This window comes from Bos taurus, chromosome 2 (genome assembly GCF_002263795.3).
Source record: "Bos taurus isolate L1 Dominette 01449 registration number 42190680 breed Hereford chromosome 2, ARS-UCD2.0, whole genome shotgun sequence".
NCBI classification, from domain to species: Eukaryota; Metazoa; Chordata; class Mammalia; order Artiodactyla; family Bovidae; genus Bos; species Bos taurus.
The window spans coordinates 19,180,901-19,204,773 of NC_037329.1; the positions used below are offsets into that span (position 1 = coordinate 19,180,901).

At 42.6% G+C, this 23,873-nt stretch overlaps 1 protein-coding gene across 1 annotated transcript in view; it reads left to right on the forward strand.

Moving 5' to 3' along the window:
* PDE11A (phosphodiesterase 11A) overlaps nt 1-23,873 on the forward strand; it is a 423,445-nt gene that overhangs the window by 354,296 nt on the left and 45,276 nt on the right. Inside the window, exons 14-17 of the mRNA NM_001205422.1 lie at nt 390-480; nt 3,994-4,094; nt 16,392-16,469; nt 22,909-22,972. Of these exons, the coding sequence (NP_001192351.1) occupies nt 390-480; nt 3,994-4,094; nt 16,392-16,469; nt 22,909-22,972 (334 nt within the window). The remainder of the gene's footprint in view (nt 1-389; nt 481-3,993; nt 4,095-16,391; nt 16,470-22,908; nt 22,973-23,873) is intronic.

Here is a 23,873-nt window from a genome sequence, read left to right on the forward strand (position 1 = left end):
CCAGAGCCAGGAATCATGTCTCTCGTCCTCAGAACACCGAGAGCTCTTTGACTGAACTAAAACACTTCCTACGGCATTTATATTGTGTGGTCTGTCCATTCTTTTCCCTTAGGACCACATCGCATCTCCCTACTAGTTTGTACATTTCTTGGCAGCATGGGCTATGTCTTTTTCATGGTGGTATCACCCACTGTGTCTAGCCTAACACACAGCAGGTTCCCAAAAGGTTTACTTTATAGATTTGTGAACCCCACAAGTGGTTACCTGAGAATGTATCTGCCCATGGTCCTTTGTAAAAACAGGAGAAGCAGTGTGATCCAAAGAGCCGGTGTGGAGGAGATTGTTGATGTGGAAGGGCCATGGTCACTCACGTGTCTGTCCTCTTTCAGGAGTGGCTCTGCCCTGGCCCAACTCTATGGAACCTCTGCCACCTTAGAGCATCACCATTTCAACCATGCAGTGATGATCCTTCAGAGCGAGGTAAAAACCCACCATTCTGCTTCTCTCCTTGAAAGAAAACCAGTGAAACTATGCTTCCTACTTCTCTTTCTTTGCAAGAAGAAATACAGAGAATCAGAACTATCGGACTTCTTTGTGGCTTTTAAGAAATTCTTTCAAATGCCTGACCAAGGACCATGTTCAGTTTCTTCCCGAGCTAATTCATTTGGGTTTTTATTGTTGGTTAGGGGGCTTTTCAGATTCATTTAAAGCAGACTGTGCACTGCTTGTCACCAGAACATGGCTTTACATTTCTTCAGGGTACAGAAGCCCAGTAACAGACCCCAGAAGTCAGTGACCCAGCATTTCCATTTTGCGAAACCCATTTGAAAAGATGAGGGAATCAGAAACGGGGTGAGAAAGTTACACTTTATTTACATAATTGAGAAACCTATAAAAAAGATAAAAGAACTTAAAATTGCTGGTGGGACAATTTGAACGTGAGAACTGCAACTAAACTTGAGACCCAAGCTGGGGGCCATATGCCTTCTTTTGCTTCGTATGGCATTGCGGGCACTAGAAGTGGTTGGTCTTTTATACTTTTAGCTCTCCATAGAGAAAAAGTAAAACCACTAACTGACTCTAGCTGAGGCATCTGAATTTGAAATTGCCAAGAAAGGATCTGTTTAATTTTCTGCAGGCGTACAGACCTTTTTTTTTTTTTTTTTTTTGAGGCCAGGAAGGGATCATCTGTTCCCCATTATTTGTCAGTTCTCTAGCTGTGCCATTAATTATTATTATTATCATCATTAAGGCCCTGCTTCCCTGGAATAGCATCATTAAATATGGAGGTTTTTTTCCTCCAGCCTATCTTGAGAAAGCGTGTCTTTTGCAATATCCTGAAAGCCTTCTTCGACCCCATAAAGGAGAGTCAGCACTCCGGAACCTGCCTGCAGCTGCGGAAGGCAGAACCGTTGGGGGAGATGGATTTTCAGTTGAGAATGAAACATCAGGGTTGGCTCTCAGTAACCCTGACAGAAACCAGTGTCCCAGCATCCGTGGCTCTGGAATTCTTCTGTGAAAGTCATGTTTTAGATGTGTGCAGAGGGGAATAGGAATGGGAGGAACTTGGGATCAGACTATCTTTTCTATGCTGGTAATATGATGGGCTTACACCCCTGAGGCCAGACATTCACACCTTTGTAATAACTGATTATAAACAGGAGGTCGAGTTTTCTCAGAAGGTCATTTGCTTGTGTCACAGAGCCCCACTAACTCAGAATTTGTCTTCATACAAGCAAAATTCATCAGCTGCCCTTTGTGCCAGGGTTCTCTATGAGGAATGCAGAATAGCAGTAATGGATACAAGCACTGGTGTGTTCAGACTTTGCGTTGATGCCCCCCTCTTCTCCCCATCCCCGTACTGCCCATCAGAAAGGCAGAAATGCAGATGTTATTACCACCCCACTTTCCAAATGATGCAGAGGCATAGGGAGGTTAGATGGCTTGAAGACAGTTGATCTAGATCTTTCTTCCTACACATTTCCCACCCCCCCTTCAGTACCACTCCTCCCTAAACAAGAAATAGAAGTAGTATTTCAGAGTGCCATAGAAGGCCAGTTTGCATATAAACATATACTGATTACAAACTAACTTATAATTATTAAAGCTGATCTGGCTAGCTTTGTCACTCTGTTAGCTATAAACTGTGTTAGTTACTGTATGTCCTTTAAATGTAGCAAAATGCACTCTCACAAAATAATCAATGTTGTCAGATTCAGACCAGCTTCCTCCTGGTCTTCACAGTAGAGTTTACTATAACTTGCTCCTAATAGCTCTGTTTCTTTCCCTGAGAAATTTTAGATGTGTGGCTGGACCGAGGTGACTATTTTTCCAGAGCTCCCAACCATTTTTTCCCAGGCCCCAGTACACCACCAGCCTGTGACTGATCCAGGGGCAAGGGCCAGGCAAAGACACCTGGGTAGAATTACGATGTGGCATTCCTTCAGTTATTTCTCTTCTTCCTAATGGCTGAATTAAGGGTCCAGAAGAGTTTGTTTGAAAATTATTATTAATATTGGACCTGGCCCCAGGTGGAACCAATATACTCTAGTCTTTAAGGAATGATAGGTTCACCTAATGAGATAAATTAAACTCAAGGGGGCAGGAGATCATCTGGTGCCTGGTACGTAGTAATTTACTAATTGATATTCTGGTTCCCCAGAAGAATTAATTTACCTCTCGTTGGAAAATGTTCCCAGGAAATCTTCACTGCCTTTCTTTTGCACCATCTTCTGGTTCTTGATACTCGGTTTAAAACTGGTCCAGTTTCCAGACCACCTGTTGGTGAGTTGGTATCTCATACTAAGAAAACCTGATAAATGAAAAGTCCTGACTTACAAAGCAAATTAAGTGAAGTGTCTGTCACTTAACAGAAAGGCTTTTTCACTTGACTAAAAACACTATGGAGCTGTCTAGTGTAGCTAAAACAAAGTTGGATGGAAAAAAAGTGTGCTTTTCAAAGGAATGGAGATACAGGTGTATTTGTAGGATGTTCTATGCAAAAGTCACTCTTTAGAGTCCTCCTGTGCCAAGAGCAATATCTTACACTTTCTAGCTACTCAGCAATTACTGTATTATAATTATGTCACACACTTCATCCAGATGTATCTTCATCTTACCTAACACACCATTTCTCAACTTCATCAATATTGTCACTGGGGCCAAGTAAGTCGTTGTGGGGGCTGTTGGGTGCATCGCAGCCTCCTTGGCCTCTGCCCGATAGATACCAGTAGCGCCGTCCATCAGCGTGACAATCAAAGTGTCTCTAGGCACTGCCAGAAGTGCCCATTGTCCAAATCACCCCCACTTGTGTGCTTGCATGCTCAGTCGTGACTGACTCTTTGCAGCGCTATGGACTGTAGCCCTCCAGGCTCCTCTGCCCATGGGATTTCCCGGGCAAGAATACTGGAGTGGGTTGCCATTTCCTCCTCCCGGGCATCTTCCCAACCCAGGGACTGAACCCACGTCTCCTGCGGCTCCCGCATTGGCAGGTGGATTCTTTACCACTTGAGCCACCTGTGCACCACTGGTCTAATGCTTCTTCTCTTCCTTGAGTCATTTGTTGCAATAGCAAGTACTTCCAAAATGCCAGCTTAAGTCTTTACTAGCGAGACTAGTATATATTCAGGGGTCAGAAAGTTTCCCAGAAGTGTTGTCGATTTCTCTGCTCAATGATCCCACAAGAAATGGAGTTGTTGGCACAAGCATAGCCTTAGTAAGAGGAGTTCAAACACTTTCCAGTTTTCTCTTCAAAACTAGATGTAATAAAGTGTCCCTTGGTGGTCCTCCTCGCCAATGATTATGATTGCGCTTCCGGCTTTGGTCTGTTTGCCAGGGAATCTGTTTGTATTTGCACAGAGTGTCATTAAGCTTTTTAAAGAATTATTTCATCGTGTTTCTAGACTGTTTTTGAAAAAAAAGTGGAAAAAACATGTAGTTGCCAAGCTCGGATGTAATGCTGTCTTCTGTGGCTTTTTTACTTTCTCGTTCCAGGGTCACAACATCTTTGCTAATTTGTCCTCCAAGGAATACAGTGACCTTATGCAGCTTTTGAAGCAGTCAATCCTGGCAACAGACCTCACGCTGTACTTTGAGTAGGTATTGGCATCTGATCTATTTGACAAATGGATATAAAAGTTTCATCCTGTAATTAACTTTCAGGTCCAAACTGGAGGTTGCCTGTTATTCTAACGCTGGTATCAATGTGTAAACGAGCTGAAGTTGCTGTTGTTGTTGTTTTTCCTCATCTAAAGGAACCTCATCAGTGTGGTGTCTGTGAAACAAGACAGTCAGGACTACAATCACAAGATACATATTTTTCCTTCTGTTTTATGAGCTTTGTTTGGGACTACTGGCTAAAACTAAGTGATGGGCATTTTTAGTTTAAAGACTGGCTAAGGTTGCTATTTTATTTGTGGCCACTCCACGAACTAGGTGGAATCCAGTTCCCCAATCAGGGATGGAACCTGTGCCCCTTGCAGCGGAAGTGTCGAGTTTTAACCACTGGACCACCAGGGAAGTCCCTAAGATTTCTATTGTAGACTATCATTAGTGGTTAGATCTCTAATGGCATTGATGATGCTAATAATGATGAAAAACTTGTGTTGCTGAAAGGATGACAAGAAATCCAAGCCTTCATTCTTCACCTCTCCTCTAGCTCTCTTTCTCAGAAAAGCCATCCTTCTTTCCCCCAAAGCTCAGGCTTCCACCTTAGATGGTGATTCCATCCTGCTCATTTCCTGTGAAACCTGTTCCATCAGGAACCACTGCTTTTGGTGGCCTGGTCATCTCTTCCTTCACTGATATGCACAGTTTTCTCTGACCTTAAAGACCAAACAACTTCTTTTCCTTCAGAAATTCTTTGACCTGACCACATGCTCTTGCATTGCCTTTCGCCTTACCTTTCTTTTACTTCCTACCTTCCAAAATAAATGGAGCACATGACTGCTTTTATTTTCCTAGCACCTAGGTGGCACTTGGCAGACCAGTATCCACCTTCACATTCTGCCAGCATTGTACTTTCAGAGGTCAGCAGAGACTTTCTTGTCCCCAGATTCAACGTCTTTTACTAATTCCTGGTATTTTCTAGCTTCTTTGAGACATCCGCAGGTTTACTGACTTCTTGTCAGTGTCTACTCTCTTTTTTTCCCCAGCATGCACCTGCCTTCCTCTCTCCTTTTCTGGATCTCTTATAGTTTTCTATTCTCCTTGCTTCTATGTATGAGTTCCAGTTCTTCTTTCTCTGCTCACTCTCCTGGACTCAACTCTACATTAATTCTATAGAGGCATAGAGAAGACCCCAAAACTCTTTATTCTAACCCTCCCTCACATTCTAGATGAGTCTCCAACTCCCATCTCAAAAGGCTGTAGTGGCCTCATCACCTTCAAAGCAACCTCTAACCTTGGTTCGTGTTTCAAGGTTCTCCCTCCATAATCTGCCCCCAACCATTTTGCTTTCTTACCTCTCACTTCTCTCCTATGTGATTTATACTTCAGCTAGACTGGTCTAGTGTTACTCTTTGTGTTTTGTTTTTCAGAAAAAAAATAAGTCTTTTTTTATTAGTCAACTGCATGTTACCCTTTGAAAACAGCTTATGCAGTGCCCCTTGCTCTCCAGTGTATCTCTCTTCCTCCACTTCCCCATCTGGCTGAACCATTTCCTGCCACCTTTTCTAGGAAACCTATGTCACTCCGTTCAGATCTTACTGTGCTTGGCATGGTGTCAGTGAGAGTTAGCTTCAATTATAAGGGACAGGAAACCCAAAATCACAGTAGCTTACTTCTTTTGTCACGTCAAAAAAGTCTGGAGATAAGCAACCGGCAGTTGGTAGAGCAGCTCCATTGTCATCAGGGACCCAGGCTTCTTTATCTCTCTGTGTGGCCACATTCAACACCTGGTTTCCACCTTAGCCCAAGGTAGCTGCCCATGTTTTAGGCACAATGTCCACCTTCCAGCTCTCAGAAAGAAGAAAGGAACGAAAAAGAAAGAAGCCAAAGGTAATGCAAGTTATTTCTTAAGACCATTTTCTGGAAACTTCACGTAACGATTCCACCTACATTTCATTGGCCATCCCTAGGTTAGGCTTTGTGTTGGGTAATTGCATGCCATGCTAAAGTCTAGGAGTTCTATTACTAAGAAAGAAAGGCAAGAGAGAGATTGGAGTAGACAACTGACAATCTGGGCCACAGGTATTTGTTGTTGGTCTCTGGTGAATGGGTTATGACATGGCCGAGTGGAAAGAGTAGAGGCTTTGGGATGATATTGGTCTGGATTTAAGTCTCATTCTAGTTAAACCTGGTATACTGAGCCCAAGTGTCTATATTTTCTCCCTTCTGAAACACCATTTAAATGGCACCAGATAAATTTAAAAGCAAATGCGAATCTATAAGGAGAAAGGGAGAGGACACCAACAGTTGAGAAGAGGTGTCAGTATGTTTGTGGCAAACGAAGGCACGCTGATGAGGGTCAGGTGTTCTGGCAGGGTGGACCAGAAAGCAGGACGACTGAGAAGTGAGCTGTAGGCCCCACAGAGCCTCCCCTGGGGCTCAGAGACAAAAAGCACCATGAAAAAATGAATGTGATGCTCATAGCTTAAGATGAGGAGATTACTAGAAAGTCAGTTTTCAGGACACTCAGAGCCCACGAAGTCTTCCACCAATGTAGCCAGAACTCCCTCTCCTCTATCCCTGGAGAAGGCCAGAAGTTTATCCTCTGGAGAGATGAAAGAAAGTGCTCTGGACTGAGAAAAGCTCAAGGTGGGAATGGAACTTATGCAGAAGTCAGAAGAGGGGATGAAGTAAAATGGATTGAAAACTCGAGCCCACAGCCCAGTCAACCAGAGGCCAGAATCCATAAGCCACATACCCAGGTTCCTCAGATTCAGCAAATGGAAGTATAAGAAGTTAAATTTGAATTTCAGATAAACACTGAATAACACGCATGCACTGTGTGGGGGTACATGCACATACAGCTCCGGCTTAGCCTTTTAATGTCATTCTATTACACAGAGACACCAAGGACCACAGAACATTTTAGGAAAACCTCCCGTATGAAACAGGGCACAGTTCCGAGGTGGCACAGTGGTAAAGAATTGGCCTGCCAATGTAGGAGGCGTGGGTTCATTCCCTGGGTTGGGAAGACCCCCTGAAGGAGAAAATGGCAACCCATTCCAGTATTCTTGCCTGGAAAATTCCATGGACAGAGGAGCCTGGCAGGCTACAGTTCATGGTGTCACAAAGAATTGGACATGACTTAGCGACTGAGCATGCATGTGCACCCATATGAAAAGCAGAGGCCAAAACAGGAAATAAACAGAATTCAGAGAAAACAGCGGGGAGAAGAAAACAAAAACCCCAAGCTATTGTTAATATCCTTAGAGAGCTAAAACATTGTCTCCATGAAATAAGAACAGGGTGCTTTAAAAAATAATAGGAGCAACTGTAGAAGAAGAAAGAGCTTTTGGAAATTAAAAGCATGATGGCCAAATTAAGAATCAGGCGAAAGCATTGAGAAACAGTCAAAGGACAGTAAAGCAGAAAAATGAAAAGCACTGCTTTATTCATTATGTGCTTTCTAGTGTTGTTTCATTTGTTAACTATGTGTATGTAATACTGTTATAAATATACATTTTAATTAATTTAAAAAATAATTTTAAAAGTCAAATCCCAGCTCTGCCACTAGGTAGCTGTGTGTCATCAAATTACTTACCTCCCTGATCCTGGTTTCTTCATGTGTAAAATGGGGATGATAGTACCTACTTTATCTGTCTTGTAAATGTCTTGTGTGTCTCATAAATGGTGGCATCTACAACCTCATTTGCTTTATAGACTATTTATTTTGCATGTTTTGGGGCCTTCATTTTGACTTAAGTATCATGATGTTCCTTTTTTTTTCTGAATTAATACTCCTGTATTGATTGCTTATGGAAACCTGTATATCTTTAATATTTTTATTTCCCGTGTCTGACACTTGCAGGATTTTACATTATTTTTCTCAAAGGAGAAGCATTTTGCCAAGCCAAGTTTCCAAGTAACTTCTAAGGGAGAAAAAATGTCCACAGTAGGAGTCCATTCATCAAGGCCTGTTAGGGATGTGACGAATCTCTGAGGGATGCAGTCAGGGAAGCTGGTGGCACTTGCTTGCTCATTACTCTGCTCTTATCTTAATGCTACAGCCCCTGCTAATGTTTGCTGACTCCAAAGAAGCTGGCTTGTTCTCTTTCTGTGAGTGTTATTGTGTTTTGAGGCTCTGAATAGCTGCTCCTTCTCTAATCTAGACCTTCAGGAGGCTGATTCACTTGCCTGTCTAAAGTTGCATTAAAGTATTGCCATATTTTTAGGCAAGACAACTCCTCGGGTTAATGAAGGGGAAAGCAGTTACTACAAACTGTCTCCCAGTTACTTTTATTTCACAGAGATACAGTTGTGGAATTGAAAGGACTGTTAGCAATGATGTCATCCAACTTATCTCCTCTATTTCGCAGATCAGGTACTAAGTTTGTAGGTTAAATAGTGTAGCTTGGCTCACATAAGTAACTTGTGGATAAGTTGGAACCTCTACCTCTGGTTTTGGGGCTTTTCCACAAACTGTATTCTTTCTCTAAAGGAAGAATCAAGTACTTGTCATTTAAATTGGGGATGCATTATACATGGAAATATTGACCTTCCCAGGTGTACGTGAACCAGTTTAATATGAAAACCAGCATGAGTTCCCTCCTCTCTCCCAAAGCAGAGCCAGAGACAAGAGCTTGCATGCACATAGTCTACTTTTGGAGGTAACATCAGAAATGGGAGTCGAGAACCAAGACAGTGAAATGGGGAAGGAGGGAAGCTCTTCTAAAGACACGTCCACTTGTTGGCCACCCTTCTGGTCAGTCAAGCTTGATCCCGCAGGGACTATCTGAGAAGACTTATATAAGCTGCACCTCAGAATTGCCATCAGCCTCCAGCCTCCATAAACCAAGGCTGTCCCATGGATGTTAAAACTTCCATGCATTTCCAGGATGCGCATCCCCAAGGGCTGGGGATTCCTACAGCCATTCCCCATCCCACACGTGGAGTCAAAGCAGTGCCAGGGCAGAAAGGGAGGTGCAGGGCAGCGGAGACAGGAGCCACGGTGCTGGCTGGAGCAGAAATGGCGGAAGAAACGTGGGCCGTGGGATGGCCTTGTACACTTTCTAGAAGTTTGGATTATGCTTGGTTCTTCTGTCCTAGCTGCTGCTGCTGCTAAGTTGCTTCAGTCGTGTCCGACTCTGTGCGACCCCATAGATGGCAGCCCACCAGGCTCCCCCGACCCTGGGATTCTCCAGGCAAGAACACTGGAGTGGATTGCCATTTCCTTCTCCAATGCATGAAAGTGAAAAGTGAAAGTGAAGTTGCTCAGTCGTGTCCGACTCTGTGTGACCCCATGGTCTGTCCTGGCTACTTAACTCAAAAGCCTTGAAACAGTTGAGGCCAACCAGAAAGGAAGTTCACTGCTTTCCTCCCCTAAGAAGGGGCAAGTCACTGTAGAAGGGGTCTAGGTGGACAGGCACAAGATCCAGGCCTTTGAGGGCATGGGCTGAGGGTTATGACTCATTCCTAGTGGCAGGATATCCTGCCACGTGCCAATAGAGAACAATGTAAAATTCCTGGAAATATGGAATTCTTTTAAAAACAACCACAAAACCTCGTAAAGTCAATTTCTAATGGCTTTGGATATGCTCAAGACTCTATACTACAAATGATGGGTGAAAGCAGAATTCACAAGTTTAAAACAAACAAACAAACGAAAAAAAAAAAAAAACTCAGTGTGAATTTCTAGGCTTCACAACCTTAAGTCTGGGGGTTAATTCTTCAGTCTGATTTTCCAACTCACTGAAAACATTTTCCAGTTACCGCTGAGTGGTTTTCTGAAATTGATTTCTGTGCCTATTTCTGAGTCCCTGCAGTGAATACAGCTTTCATAATTAAATAGTAATTTCAGCATCTCAAGCAGGAATTAGATATCCCCTGTTGGTAACCAGCCGTGTAGCTTTGAGAGAGTCACTCACTTAATCTCTCTTTCCCTTAGTTTCCTTGTCAGCAACAGAAGAACCGGTACTTCACCCATACCGATCTCCTAGAGTCCTGGTGGTGGCCAAAGGAGATTATCTGTATGAAAGATGATGAAAATTTAAGTAATCTAAATAATTTAAATTTGAAAACATTGACAATTTTAAGTACCTTATAAAGAAAACAATCATTCAACCAGAAAGGTTAATGAAATTTTGGACCATAAGAGATAGTCCTTGTCGGGGCAGACAGAGAGAGATCCAAAATTACAAGCGTTAAAACTTCAAGATGTCACAGTGGTCCTGGACTGACTCTCTGCCTGTAAGTTAACAAAGATGACCTTGCATCTTCCACAATTAGTGGAAACAATACCTAAAATTCCCTGAGTGCTCACGTGGGAGTTTGATATACACATTATTCTGTTTAGCACTTAAAGGGATTCTGTCAGAGCAGGTACTATTACTGACCCCATCATACACATGAGGAAACTGAGGTTGGGAGAAAGTCAGTGTTTTGCTCACCATGTTGAGTGGTAAAGCTGAGATTGGAACCAAGTATTTGGACTCCAAAATGTATTTAGCTACTCTGCCATTCTCTCTGCAGTTCTGTAACTGTTAGTTTAAGAGAACCAGAGGGGAAACTGAGGCCACTCCTGAAAACACTTGGAAACCAAAGGCAGCAGTGGCTCCAATTCCAAACACAGTAGATATCATGCAGGTGCGATTCAGCTGGCTGTAGATGCCACCAGCAGGTCGGGATGGGCTGAGACCCCAGGTAAGAGTTGCTCAGGAGACTCACCCATGGGGCTGAGACTGCAAGCAGAGGCTCCTTGCCTATCGCTGAGCTAAACTGGGACATAATAGAGATTGGTCCCTCTTTAGCTTGAGTACCGTCATGGAAGGTATTCCTCTAGGTAGCAGGAGCAGTGCAGCATTCATCTCAGGAGGTTGTGACCTCAGAATACTGTGTCCCTCATCTCAGGTGCCTGCTGCTGCTGCCCTGCACTGCTCTAGGATTGCAGCATCTTCTTGCATCACCTTTAGAATGGGAGCTCTGTGAATGCAGACATCTTCCTCTGTAGCTCACTCTTGGAGCCCCCACACCTGACCCACTGCCTGACATAATAAATTTTCAAAATTTTAACTCTCTGATATTGAATTGTCATATAAACCTGCAAGGTAGATATTGTTATCCCCATCTTCTAGATAAGGATACCTGGGCTTAGAGAGGGTACATGACTTGCCCAAAGTCATCAAGGTTTCTGTGCTCATATCTCCACGCCACATTGCCTCAGATCACTATTTAAATAGAGAATTATCCAAGAATTCAGATTTTATATACCCATTTGGGTGCTTAATGCTTTTCCGGTTGGCTTTCTAAATTAATCAGACTAATCTTCAAGTTGAAAATTTTTCACTTCCCTTTGTGCTCTGCAAACATTCATCAACAATTACAGAAAACGCCCAGTCTAATGGTTTCTTTGTCTCTGTCTTTCCAAAAGGATGCAAAAAGGAGCATTTCTCAAAGCATCTGATGATGACAACAGAATGTACCAAAATTAGCGTAGATTGTTGGGAGTTATAGTTTGACCATCTTTCTAAAAAATTAGACTAATATCTAGAACAATTTATTTTATAAAACACAATAAGAACCCAACAAATATTTCTACTGCTATGCAGATGGGTGTATTCATTCATTCATCATTCAATGAATGTTAAAGGTCCACTATGTTCAATGTTTTCAACCTCCACAGTTGCCTGCACTCAACTAGTCCCTTCTTGGAAAGGAAGAGGATAAACGAATGCATAGTGAGGTGTAATGAGTACAGAGCTTGACCCATTGTTCCTTCCCAAACATTCTTATATTTTAACAGAGCTGATTAATTAACCCACAGAAATTACTCTAATGGTAGAACTACAGACACAGTGACAAGTTAATGGAAGAAATATTTTGGTACTTTCTGATGAACATCAAAGCATTTTATATCTATTCATCCTCATGAGTGAGTGAAAATTGCTCAGTCTTGTCTGACTCTTTGCAACCTCATGGACTATACAGTCCATGGAATTCTCCAGGCCAGAGTACTGGAGTGGGTAGCCATTCTCTTCTCCAGGATTCACCCTCATATCTCCATCCATATGATATTGCAACTGAATAAAACATGAGAGATTTATCCAGTAGCACTTACTGACGCCTTCTTTGTGCCAGACACAGTGCTAGTTGCTGGGGATGCACACAGAGAGAAGATATCATTCTTACCTTCAAGGACTCAGAGCCCAGTGTGAGAGTGAGAAAAACAGTAATACCCCACCTTGGGGAGAGCTACGTGCGTGCATGCTCAGTTGCTCGGCCATGCCCAAGTCTTTGTGACCCTGTGGACTATAGTCCACCGGGCTCCTCTGTCCATGGGGTTTCTCAAGCAAGAATACTGGAGTGGGCTGCCATTTCCTACTCCAGGGGATCTTCCCAACCCAGGGATCAAACCCATATCTCTTGTGTTTCCTGCACTGGAAGGCAGTTTCTTTACCACTGCACTGCCTAGGAAGCCCACGGAGAGTGCTAGGGGCCACGTAAATGCAGGGGCAACGAGGGCACGCCCCATCCAGCAACCCCTTGAATCTCTTCTTGACCTGGAGATTATAGATCAACTGAACTCATGTGTAGGGTCCTGTATTGTCTTAATTTTCTGCTATTATCAATACGGAGAGTTGTTCTGCTCTTTCTATTTCTTGCATTTGCCAGTTTTATTTGTGCTGTCAACAACAGCACAGCCTTTAACAGATAATTTTATTCAGGTATTAATGCTTAGCTGGTCCTTGTGTTATCGGTGCTAGTCTAACACAGGGACACAATTCACTTTCAAAGTGAAACATATAACTTTTTTTCCCTTTAGTCATAATTACTGGAATTAACATCTGCCTACTAATTTACTATTCCTCTGTGGTGCTTTTATGCCCAAAGTCCAGAAATCTCTCCAGAATCTGCCTTTAGGAATCAATTGCAGATGTACGGTTTGCCTGTTGAATGAGCTATAAGAACACGGAGAGAAGAGAATCTTACTCCCCTGTACCCATCTCACCCTGTCCCCTGCCACCCCGTCTGATAATTCTGGAGTTGAAATTGCCACCTTGACGGTAAAAATCTTCCTAACATTCAAAGACTTTTAGTAGATTCAGAACAGTTAGATAAACAGATAAAGAATATGTGTACATACTTATATAGAGAGTTATATAACATTACAAAAAATATTCCCAATTAAAATATACACAGGGTTGGTGATTTCTCACTTTACAAAAAAAAGGTGCCTTGCAGATAAATGAGAAACAAGAAAGACTTTCAACGTAGTGATGGGTGACTGGTAACCAATCTTTAGAATTATTTCTGAGGGTAATTTTACCAGTTCTGTTCAAATGATGCTTTTTTAAAGACTGCTATTTTTCTGAGTGGAACATATGTCAGGAGAGCAGGATAAAAGCCTAATAAAAACATATCTGATTATAAATGAGATTTTCCAGTAAGTTGCTTTTCACTAGCCGAGGTATTTGCCATTGTCCTTGAAAACCAAGGTTGCCAATGATCTTCTTGAAAAGTTAATGATATAGTTCCTCATGACAGAGGCGTCTGGATCCAGGGAGTGTTATAACTTTGTGGATTTTCAAATGTTCATTTTAGCAGTCCCATGGTTTTAAAAGCACTCCTAACAGTTTCATCCATGTTGATTTTGACTCCGTATACTCTATCTACACATATAGATGCTAAAAGGAGCAGTTGTGTGGGCCAGTTCCTTTCTCAAAAGTACAGTGAATTTCACATTGTTGCTTTGTAATGATTATCACTAAGGAGGAGGTCAGAAATACCACCAAGGCTGAGGATCACGACTCTGGTCTGGGCCATGTGCAGCTCTTGGGAGCATCTCCTTGTTGATGGAAACCTCTGTCTGGTGCTCACCATGGCTCAGTACAGCAGCCTGTGATGCTGTCATATCTCTGTCCAGACGCTCATAGCAGGCAAGGCTATTCTGCCTCCAAGGCTCATGCTACACACAGTTTATAAAGATTATCACACAGGCCAGAGCTGGGAAGCTGGGGGCCTGGAATCTACCTAGATTTATTCATAACTGCCCTGGGATCCTGGGGAAATGACTTCACCTTCCTTCACCTTGAGTTTTCTGACCTATAAATCAGAGAATTACAGCAGCCTTTTTCAAAGGTTACATATGCCCCTAACAATCTGTATTTATAAAGAAAACTCAAATTAAACATAGGAATCATTCTATGACCCAGCAATTTTGCTATACATTAGTGTATGAAGTGAAGTGAAAGTGTCAGTCATTCAGTCATGTCTGACTCTCTGCAACCCCATGGGCTAGCCTGCCAGGCTCATCTGTCCATGGAATTCTCTAGGCAAGAATATTAGACTAGGTTGCCATTTCTTTCTCCAGGGGATCTTCCCAACCGAGGGATCAAACCCAGGTCCCCTGCATTGCAGGCAGATTCTTTACTATCTGAGCCACCAGGGAAAGCCCTTTGCTGCTTGGGGCAACTGTTATTCCAAAAGCTTGTGTTGTATCCGAGCTCTGCCACTCACCAGTTGGGGCCAGTACACCCAATGCTTCTGAGCTTAATAACAGTAGCTAATCCTTTCTAAAGAGCTACTGTGTGTCAGGCACTCTGCTAAGTGTTTTACATAAATCCTCCCACCAACCCTAACCTACCCAAAGTCAGTCATGTGCTTAATAAATGACAGAAGTCTGCTTGGAACAGTAAGGACCCAGGTGGTGATGGGGACTCCAGACAAGAAACAGGGGAGCCAGTAGCACTCAGCATCTTGTCCTTTGTCCCCCAAACTACAATGAGTCAGCACTAAGTGTCCAAGATCCTACTCTGACTTCCACCATAAATGCCATGGTAGTATTTTCCAAAGTGTATTCTTTAAAACATCAGTGCCATGGGAGTCTATGGTCAAGTCGAGTAGGCTTTTCTATTACTACTACTACTACTAGTAAGTCACTTCAGTCATGTCCGACTCTGTGCGACCCCATAGATGGCAGCCCACTAGGCTCCCCCATCTCTGGGATTCTCCAGGCCAGAACACTGGAGTGGGTTGCCATTTCCTTCTCCAGTGCATGAAAGTGAAAAGTGAAAGTGAAGTCACTCAGTTGTGTCCGACTCTTAGCAACCTCATGGACTGCAGCCTACCAGGCTCCTCCGTCCATGGGATTTTCCAGGCAAGAGTACTGGAGTGGGGTGCCATTGCCTTCTCCAGGCTTTTCTATCTCAGTGTTTTGTAGAGCCTTCAAAAGGCTAATGTGGGTGGTGAATCTTCAAGGATCACAGGAAGCATTTCTCAAACCCACTTGGCCAGAGCACCCCCTTTACATGCAGCACCTCCTAAGCCTAGCATTTTGTGGGGTGCACACTGGGAAGCAGTGTGTCAGGATCCTTTAAAGAGCCTCTCATTAGGAAGTGCCAAAAATGTGAGACCTTGGGAAATGATTCTTAAAGAGCCAAAATGGTGATGTCTTTTTTTCCTTTCTCATTATAAAAATGAAAAATCATAAAACTAGATTAAACAAAAGTTTTGAAAATAGGAATGGCATCCTATTTTCACAAATTGCGAAGGTTCCCTTCTTTTCTTTTCCATATCCACACATCTCTACATGCATTTCCACATGCTTGTGTAGCCACACTTAAAATGTGCTGATACTAATAAACACACGTTGCATGTCATCTCACTTAATCCTCACAATAACTCTGAGTCACCAAATAGGACCTTCAAGTTAGAGATTAGGAAATTGAGGTTCAGAGTGTTTAAGTGACTTTCCAAAGTTGCACAGAAAGGAGGTGACTGAGCTATGGTTTAAACACAGTTATTTCTGACTCCATAGCCGATGTGTTAAGGCCCTGAAATGATGAAATGGTTACTTTTTAACCTCTACAAAAGTATTTGTCCTGAATTTACTACCAGGGAGTTTATATTATCTTGGATGATCATACAGCTCAGTTCTATGTTGAATGATAAAAGAACATTCTGGAACTGTTCCCACCTTTTATGTGTCCTTGCCTCCCTTCTCTGACTTTTTCAGTAAGAGTCACAGGGCTTCACAGCAGGTAATCCCAAATGCGGGACCACACTGATTTCTGTTTTATGGCTTGATAATCTCTTCTGTTGTAAATACATTTGGAAATGATTGTGGCTTTTTGTCAAAGCCTCAACATTTTTTAAAAAGTGGTTTATTTTGATAGCATTTTAGCCTCATGATTTCAAATATTAAATTACTTGGTTGAAGTGGTCATATTTTCCCATAAATGTGTTTATATCACCACACAGACTGAGAATTTTCATTTGATTTCATGCAGAAGGAGAACGGAATTCTTCGAACTTGTCAGTAAAGGAGAATATGATTGGAACATCAAAAACCATCGTGATATATTTCGGTAAGAAAAAGCTCTTGTTTGTGTGTTTATTCAGTATTTGAAGATTTACCGATGCCTTTTTGACAGCTAAGAGTGCACAAGTGATGTTTAAAGGACCAAATCTTAGCTTACATTCAAAACATTCAGAAACTAGTTGAATAATTAGAGAAAAGATAGAGAATATGTCTTTTCATCTTCTGATTTATTTTATATTGCCTCCTCTCCATACATTTGCCTTCAAAATTAGAAGATGTTTGAACTGGTCGTGTTTCAGCAGGCACGCAAAGTGCATTGGAGATGGGATTTTGGGACCTTGGAAAACAGTTTCACAAAACAAAGGAAAGTGGAGAGTTAAGTTTGGGTTGTTTTGTTTTTAGAGACAGCAGGCATTTTAGATGGAAAACCACTCGAAAGATTTTTGTGTTTGGAATAAGGCATCTGTTCTAGACTTTTCATGGGACTTCTTCTCAGTAGTTTAGGAAAGACAGCAGCAAACTCTCGTTTTTCCTCGGCGCGTTTTAACCACTTTTCCCCACTGCAGCCACTCCAGCTGGGTAGGCACTGTTCCTTTTTCCCTCTGCCCTGTCCTTCCACCGTCCTCACCTCACCCATCCACAGACAGTGCCTTAGTCCTGTTCCACAGCTGTTTAGTATTCCTGGGAAAGCTTGTGAGGCCAGGATTCTGGGTTCAGTGCATCTGCCCCACAGCTGGGCAACCACTGAAAACACCCCAGGTACCCTAGCCCAGCCCCCAGCCTCTATCCCAGTCTCAGAACACAGAGCCTGCCTGCCCCTTGCCTCCACAGCTGACCCTCTGCTCACTGTCTCACCAAAGGACCCTCTACCTGCCCTCCTCCGCATTCATACTTCGCTCTGTTATCATTTCAGATGACATTCTTGTTGTCCTTCCCGAGGTGGTATCGGGGGCCTCCTCTTGTCAACACCTCCATCTCAGCTTCCTGTTCTAGGTTCCTATTCCGGCCCTCCTCCCCGACTCCCCACCCCTGACCTCTGACCTTGCTGTGACAATTTTACTCCTTTTGGCATTTTCAAAATCTGGCTTTTAGTTTTTTCCCCAGCATGACCTTTCTAGGCTAAAAAACATGCTTCCATCTCCCTCAGTTAAAAAAAGTCATCCCTAAAGTCTGCCTTCTTCTTAAGGTCCAATCATAGGTTTCTCCTCTCCTTCAATCCCACAGCTCAGCCACACTCCTCTAACTTCGTACAAGGCAGTTTCTTTCTTTTTAGATCACTCAATTCCACAAGTAATGATAGGAATACATTTTTCTGTAACAGATCAGAACATGATGGATAAAGCCCCAGTTCCTGGGGTATTACTCCCAGTTCCCATGCTGTGCACAGCTTTGCTCTGTTTTTAATTCCTTGTTCATTTTCAGACTATTGTCAGAGCATTTCCATACATGTGTACCCATGGGAAACATGCTATTTAGTGTCCATCTGTTTGTTTAACATACTTTATATATTTACATATCAATCTGAGCTAGCTTGTTCCCTCAACTGTATGCCTTGGAATTCTTTCCATGTCCATACCAGCATCATCTTTGATTGCTGCATAGCATTCCAAAGTGTATCTAGTATCTACAGTAAATTCCTCAACTGAGGAATTTAGTTGCTGAAATGTGATTTCTGCACTTTTTGAAAGTCACCAGGCATCTCCCAGGGATCATATCCTACGAGCTTTGTTCTCTCCAGCTTCCTAGATCTCTTCACAGTCTGAATTGTGTTGGCCTTGCCTTTCTTAAAACTCTCTCCTGCCTTGGCTTCTGCAAAGCCCATGCTCTTCTGAATATTCTGCTATCTTCTGACTCTTTTTTCTCCTATTTGTCTTTCTCTAACCCTTCCTTCTCCCTGTGTGTGTGTGTTAGTCACTCAGTATGTCTGACTCTTTGTGACCCTGTGGACTGTAGCCCTCCAGGCTTCTCTGTCCATGGGATTTCCCAGGCAAGAGTACTGGAGTGGGTTGCCATTTCCTTCTCCAGGGGATCTTCCTGATCTCCTGCATTGCAGGCAGATTCTTTACTGTTTGAACCACAGGGAAGCCCTCCTCCTCCTTACTACCCCCTAAATGTAATCTCCCCTCAAGGAATTCTTCTCTTGTTCCTCAGCATCCTCACAAATTGTCCTACCAGAACCGCTGGGGTCTGGCCTCTCTCCGGAGCACAGCTCCTAAAATGCCAGCGCTTATTGTGTGTTTCCACATGAGTGTTTTCCCACAGAGGTTTTCAAACTTTTCTGCAGGGAACCCTATAGGTAAGAAAACTCTTATTTGGAGGCAGAGTACATAAAGCAGAGATGAAGTCTGCAGGAACTCTCCTTTCCCTGCAGCTCTGCACCCCCCACCCCATTTCACAGCTGGACTCTGACCATGTGCATGTGAAGGAGGGGGTGGTCTGGGAAACACCATCCCAGAGAATTTTAAAATAGTAATAAAACCAACTAAAAGTTAGCCTGCTCTTTATCATCACCATGTGCCTGCAATCTAAACAATGTCAACGATGAGACATGCATCCCAGAGAAAATTCTTTTGTTGGTATAAATTCTAAACAACTGCTGAGGTTACTGTTGAGGATCAAAATAATTGCTCTGAAAGCTTCAAATTAACACAGTATTACTCATCCTTTCATTGTGTATGGATTGTACACATGTAATTTAATTCCCAAAACACCCAGTGTTCCCGTCAGCCCTAACACAGGTGGGCTCGGGATGCACTTTCAAGAGTAAGTTCCTTACGGTGCAGAACCTTTTGGCCTCACTCCACATGCAATGCTCCAACCTTTGGGGATGTCACCTTTCTGCTTTTAAGCAGTATATTCAGAATAAACAATGGTAGCGCGGTGGTGGTAAAGCTAAACAGAACTCGAGTTACCTCCATACTGTCATCTTATGTTGGCCTTTTGGGATCTGTATTTGTGCATAAAATTTAAAGCAATGAGAGACTGTCAACTGCAAGGTGTCATCTTTTTGTTTGGTAAGCATAAAATGCAGTTCATACATGTGATCTTTTACTAAAATCTTTTAAATTAAAACGTATTCCTCTTTTAAAAAAATTACTATATAGTAATTTTTTAATTTACTGTATTTACAATGTTGCTGCGATTTACAATGTTGTGTTAGTTTCAGGTATAACAGCAAAGTGAATCAGTTATATATATATATATATATACACACACACACACATATACACATATGCACTCTTTTTTAGATTCGTTTCTCATATATATCATGACAGAGTATTGAGTTGATTACCTATGCTATACAGTAGGTCCGTATTAGTTATCTATTTTATATATAGTACTGTGTATATGTCAATCCCAGTCTCCCAGTTTATCCCCCCAAATATTTCTTTTTAGTTGCAAATGCTTTTAAAACTAGAGAACAAATCCAGAAAGTTATGATTATCTCAAGATAATTATTGAAGTAATTTTGGCAACTAGAGGAGAATCATGGTAGCAGTGAGCCACTGGGAGTCTCAGACGCTCTAGGGTCACATGGCCTCTTCTGACCCCATGGCAGACATTTCTGACCTTCATTCCTGCAGTTGCACTAAGCAGATTGCACCACTAACTGTAAATCAGACCAGACTTATGCAGACATCAAGACACCAACAGTTGCTGCAAGCTCCCTCCCTCCTCTCTTATTCCAGAGATGGCCTTTTAAGTACAGAGACTGACTAAAAAATAAGATAAAACTGCCCATTCACCTCCTTCAATTCTTCCCTTGTAAGTGCTCACGCTTATCCTTGCCTTTCCATCCCCACATTTCTTGGTTTTATGCCCTTTTTAATTACACTTTCCTACCAGTCACCCTGCTTCCACTCTCTCCTTTAAACTATTCCCACATCTATTAATACCTCTTAATTAATAAGAGGTATTAAAGTCCTCTCCTTGAAGCTTTGGCCAAGTGCCTCCTTAACTGAGCCCCCAACCTTAATTGACTCCCTACACCAATTGGATAAAGGTTTTCGACATCTGCCATCCTCCTCCCCAGCCTTTATTCTGTCTCCTTTCTCCATACAGACTTCCTGGCTCCACTGTATTCACTGAAAGTAGAGATGTTCTGTCAGACTTTTCGGATCCCAGCCCTAGTTTTGATACCCCCTAGTGATGTAACTGAGTGATGTGATCTGAGTGATGTAACCTCAGGCAAGGTACCTAACCACCTCCCCCCACTCCTCCCCATCCAGGAAGGCAAAACATTCTCTGCTTTGTAAAATGGAGATAATAATGGTATCTCTACCTCATATAGAGATGATATAAATCACTCTTTAATGCCTGTTCAATGCATGTGTGCTAAGTCGCTCAGTTGTGTCCAACTCTTTGCAACCTTATGGACTGAAGCCCACCAGGCTCCTTTGTCCATGGGATCCTCCAGGCAAGAATACCCGAGTGGTTGCCATGCCCTCCTCCAGGGGGTCTTCCTGACCCAGAGATTAAACCTGGGTCTCCTGCAGCTCCTGCACTGCAGATGGAGTCTTTACCACTGAACCACTGGGGAAGCCCCATTCAATAACTGGTAGCTATTAGAATTCTCATCATCAGAGCACCTTGCTGATACTCAAAAAATTTGTTGATTGACTGATTAATGTTGACATGAATTTGAGAAGTAAGCTTCAAATTATTGAGTAGATGAGACTTAAGTAATGATCAACTATGGTACAAGTAGGCAAGCTCACAGAGATTTTATTTCCTGTCTGGGAGAGAGAATACAAAGTCCAACACATTACCTACAGTTTTGTCCCTTTCTGGTCCCAGCAGAGGGTCCTAAAATGGTCCTAAAATGAAAAGCACTGGAGTAGAACAAGAGGGGTGCGGCAGCTTCGTGATAAGCACGGAATCCTGAATCCTTTCCTTCCTTTGGGAAAGTTACTTAATCCCTCCACACTTCCACTGACCTCTCTGGAAACTAGAAATAATAGCACTCTGTGATGGGGAGTCATTTACTTAGTGGTTAGTTAGTAGGTAGTTGGTACAGTGTTTAGTGGAGAGGCAGGCACATGGTGAGGACTGCGGAAGCACTTGTCACAGAAGACCAAAGATGAAGAATAGGCTGATGTGTCTCTCTGCACAGGTTTTAGCTTGGTAGTGTTTGGAGTTAGATGCTGCCTGACTCCGAGAGCGCTGCTCCTAACTGGTGCTGCCTGAGTACGCTTTAAAAGACCTATTGTTATCTGCCGGTCTGCCTTGCTCCCTGGAGTAGTTTCCTGGGGAAGTGACACAAACCTCTCACCACCGTCCAGGCATGCTCTGCCATCTGGGAAGCAGACGTGTTTCTAAGGCGTTCAAACCCAGCAGGGTATGAAATGTTAACACCTGACGTCAGGACAGCCCTCTGACCTTTAACAACCCACCCCTTTCTTCCAAAAGGAGTGAGCCAAGATGTGGTTCCCCAGCTCAGATCCTTCACTACTTCTCATCACATGCAGCTAGCTTTAATACAAAGAGAGATTTGGGACAAAGAGTGTGCCTGATTTTTCCCCTTCCCACCACACCCAGTTAGGAGCATCAGAGCTGCTGATGTCTGTCATAGCCTCCCTCTCTAGAATGCTCCAGGTGATGGTGTCTGTTTGCTTCTTTCTCCTTTTAACCCTTGTCTTGGTTTTCGCAGACCCTTGTCTGCCGATTCTTTATTCTTCCTTAAAGGCAGTCTGTTTAGGGCTGAATTGTACACTGTTTTTCATGGTTTGCATGATTGCTTATGTTAATATTCTCACGTACATTTTAAGTTTTGAAACTGGGGTTCCCCGTGTTTTTTATACCCAGGGTTCAGTGTGGATTCTAGATAAACCAATAGAAATCTGCCCCTCAAAGATCTGATCCGGATCTTGCCTGTATATTCTTATATGCTCAAATTAATAAAAGCTGTGGCTGAATATGTTTCTTCTTCGTAACGCTTGTAAAACAGGGCTGTAGCCAGGTAGTAAACTGGAGTGAAACCGTGTGTCTCTCCCTCGTAAATATTAGCTCTGTGGAGCCGATAAAAATGCCGGAGCCCCTAACAGGGCAGGCTATTTGCCTTTTGCTGTGGGTTTTCTTCCGTCCCCATCCATCAGTGATACTTTGGTAAATAGGTTCACCAGCTATGGTAGTATTATATACTGATTCCCTTGCTGAGTGTTAAAAATAAAAAGCATTGTCCATTACAAATTATTTTCAGAACTTGCTTGGTTTAGGTAGGGAGAAAGCAGGGCTTGGCTTTCCTTGATCTACCGCAGACAAAACAAAAGGGCCGCTGAGAGGGAGTGTGAGCTTTGTCCTCCGAAGCAGTGTGGTTGCACGATGGAGATTTAAACATGGGACTATAAACAGTGCTTCCCTTGTGGAGGTAAAGAAGATGTGAGCTGGCCTCGGTCCCATTTTATTTATTTATGTATCTGGGACGGGTTTGTTTAGGAATGCAACAAAAGATTATTCAGGCTGTTTTGTTTGGTTCTGTTTTTCAGATCAATGTTAATGACAGCCTGTGACCTTGGAGCCGTGACCAAACCGTGGGAGATCTCGAGACAGGCGAGTGGTGATTAATGGCAGGGCTCAACCGAGGGGGGACTGGGGGGGACAGTATTCCCAGAGCCCTGTCTGCCAGGCACTGAAACCCGAGTCAATTTGCATCAGTATTAACGCGGTGTAAAAAATAGCAGGAGGCTGAGGGGCGACATAGTTTATTGCCCAGCCTTTCTTTATCATGCTTCCACTGAGAACTAATATTTCTGACTCTGTAAGATTTTTTTCTTTTAACACACTAAATCCAAATAACACTTTGGCCATTTCTTAAGGCAGGAGTTTCAAACGTAGTGTTTTTGAATAAGTAACCATATTTTAGTACAAGGTCCGATTTTTCACATCTGGTTAAAAAAAAACACAAGGAGGTAAAAAGGAAATTTGATTTTTTTTTAAAGCGTATTTAGAAATCAGAGGGCTCTTTGGCCAAAATATGAGGTATCTAATTTAATTTGTACCAAAAATTTAATGCATTTACTGGTTTCACTGATCAAAGGTGTTAGTTCTAGAGCAAGAATAGTTTTTAATCTCATAACTACCCAGCTTAAGATTTGATTAATTTAATAGCTCTTTCCGTTTTATGAGGCACCTCCTGGGTGGGCTGTGGGGTCTAAAGCAGTAACTTGTTAAGACTTGACATTTGAGGGAAAATAAGATACATTCACATAACAATAAAAACTAATATTTATTGACTGAATAACTGTTAAATGTCTGCTTTGTAAGTGTTATATCATTAAATCCTCTGAGGTGGGTATTGTTACTGTAGGGGCTGAATAATAGCAACCCAAAGCCATCAGGTCCTAATCCCTGGAACCTCTAAGTATTACCTTAGAAGGAAAAAGGGTCTTTGCAGATGTGATTACGTTAAGGACCATCACTGTCATTATCTGGATTATTCAAGAAGGCCCTC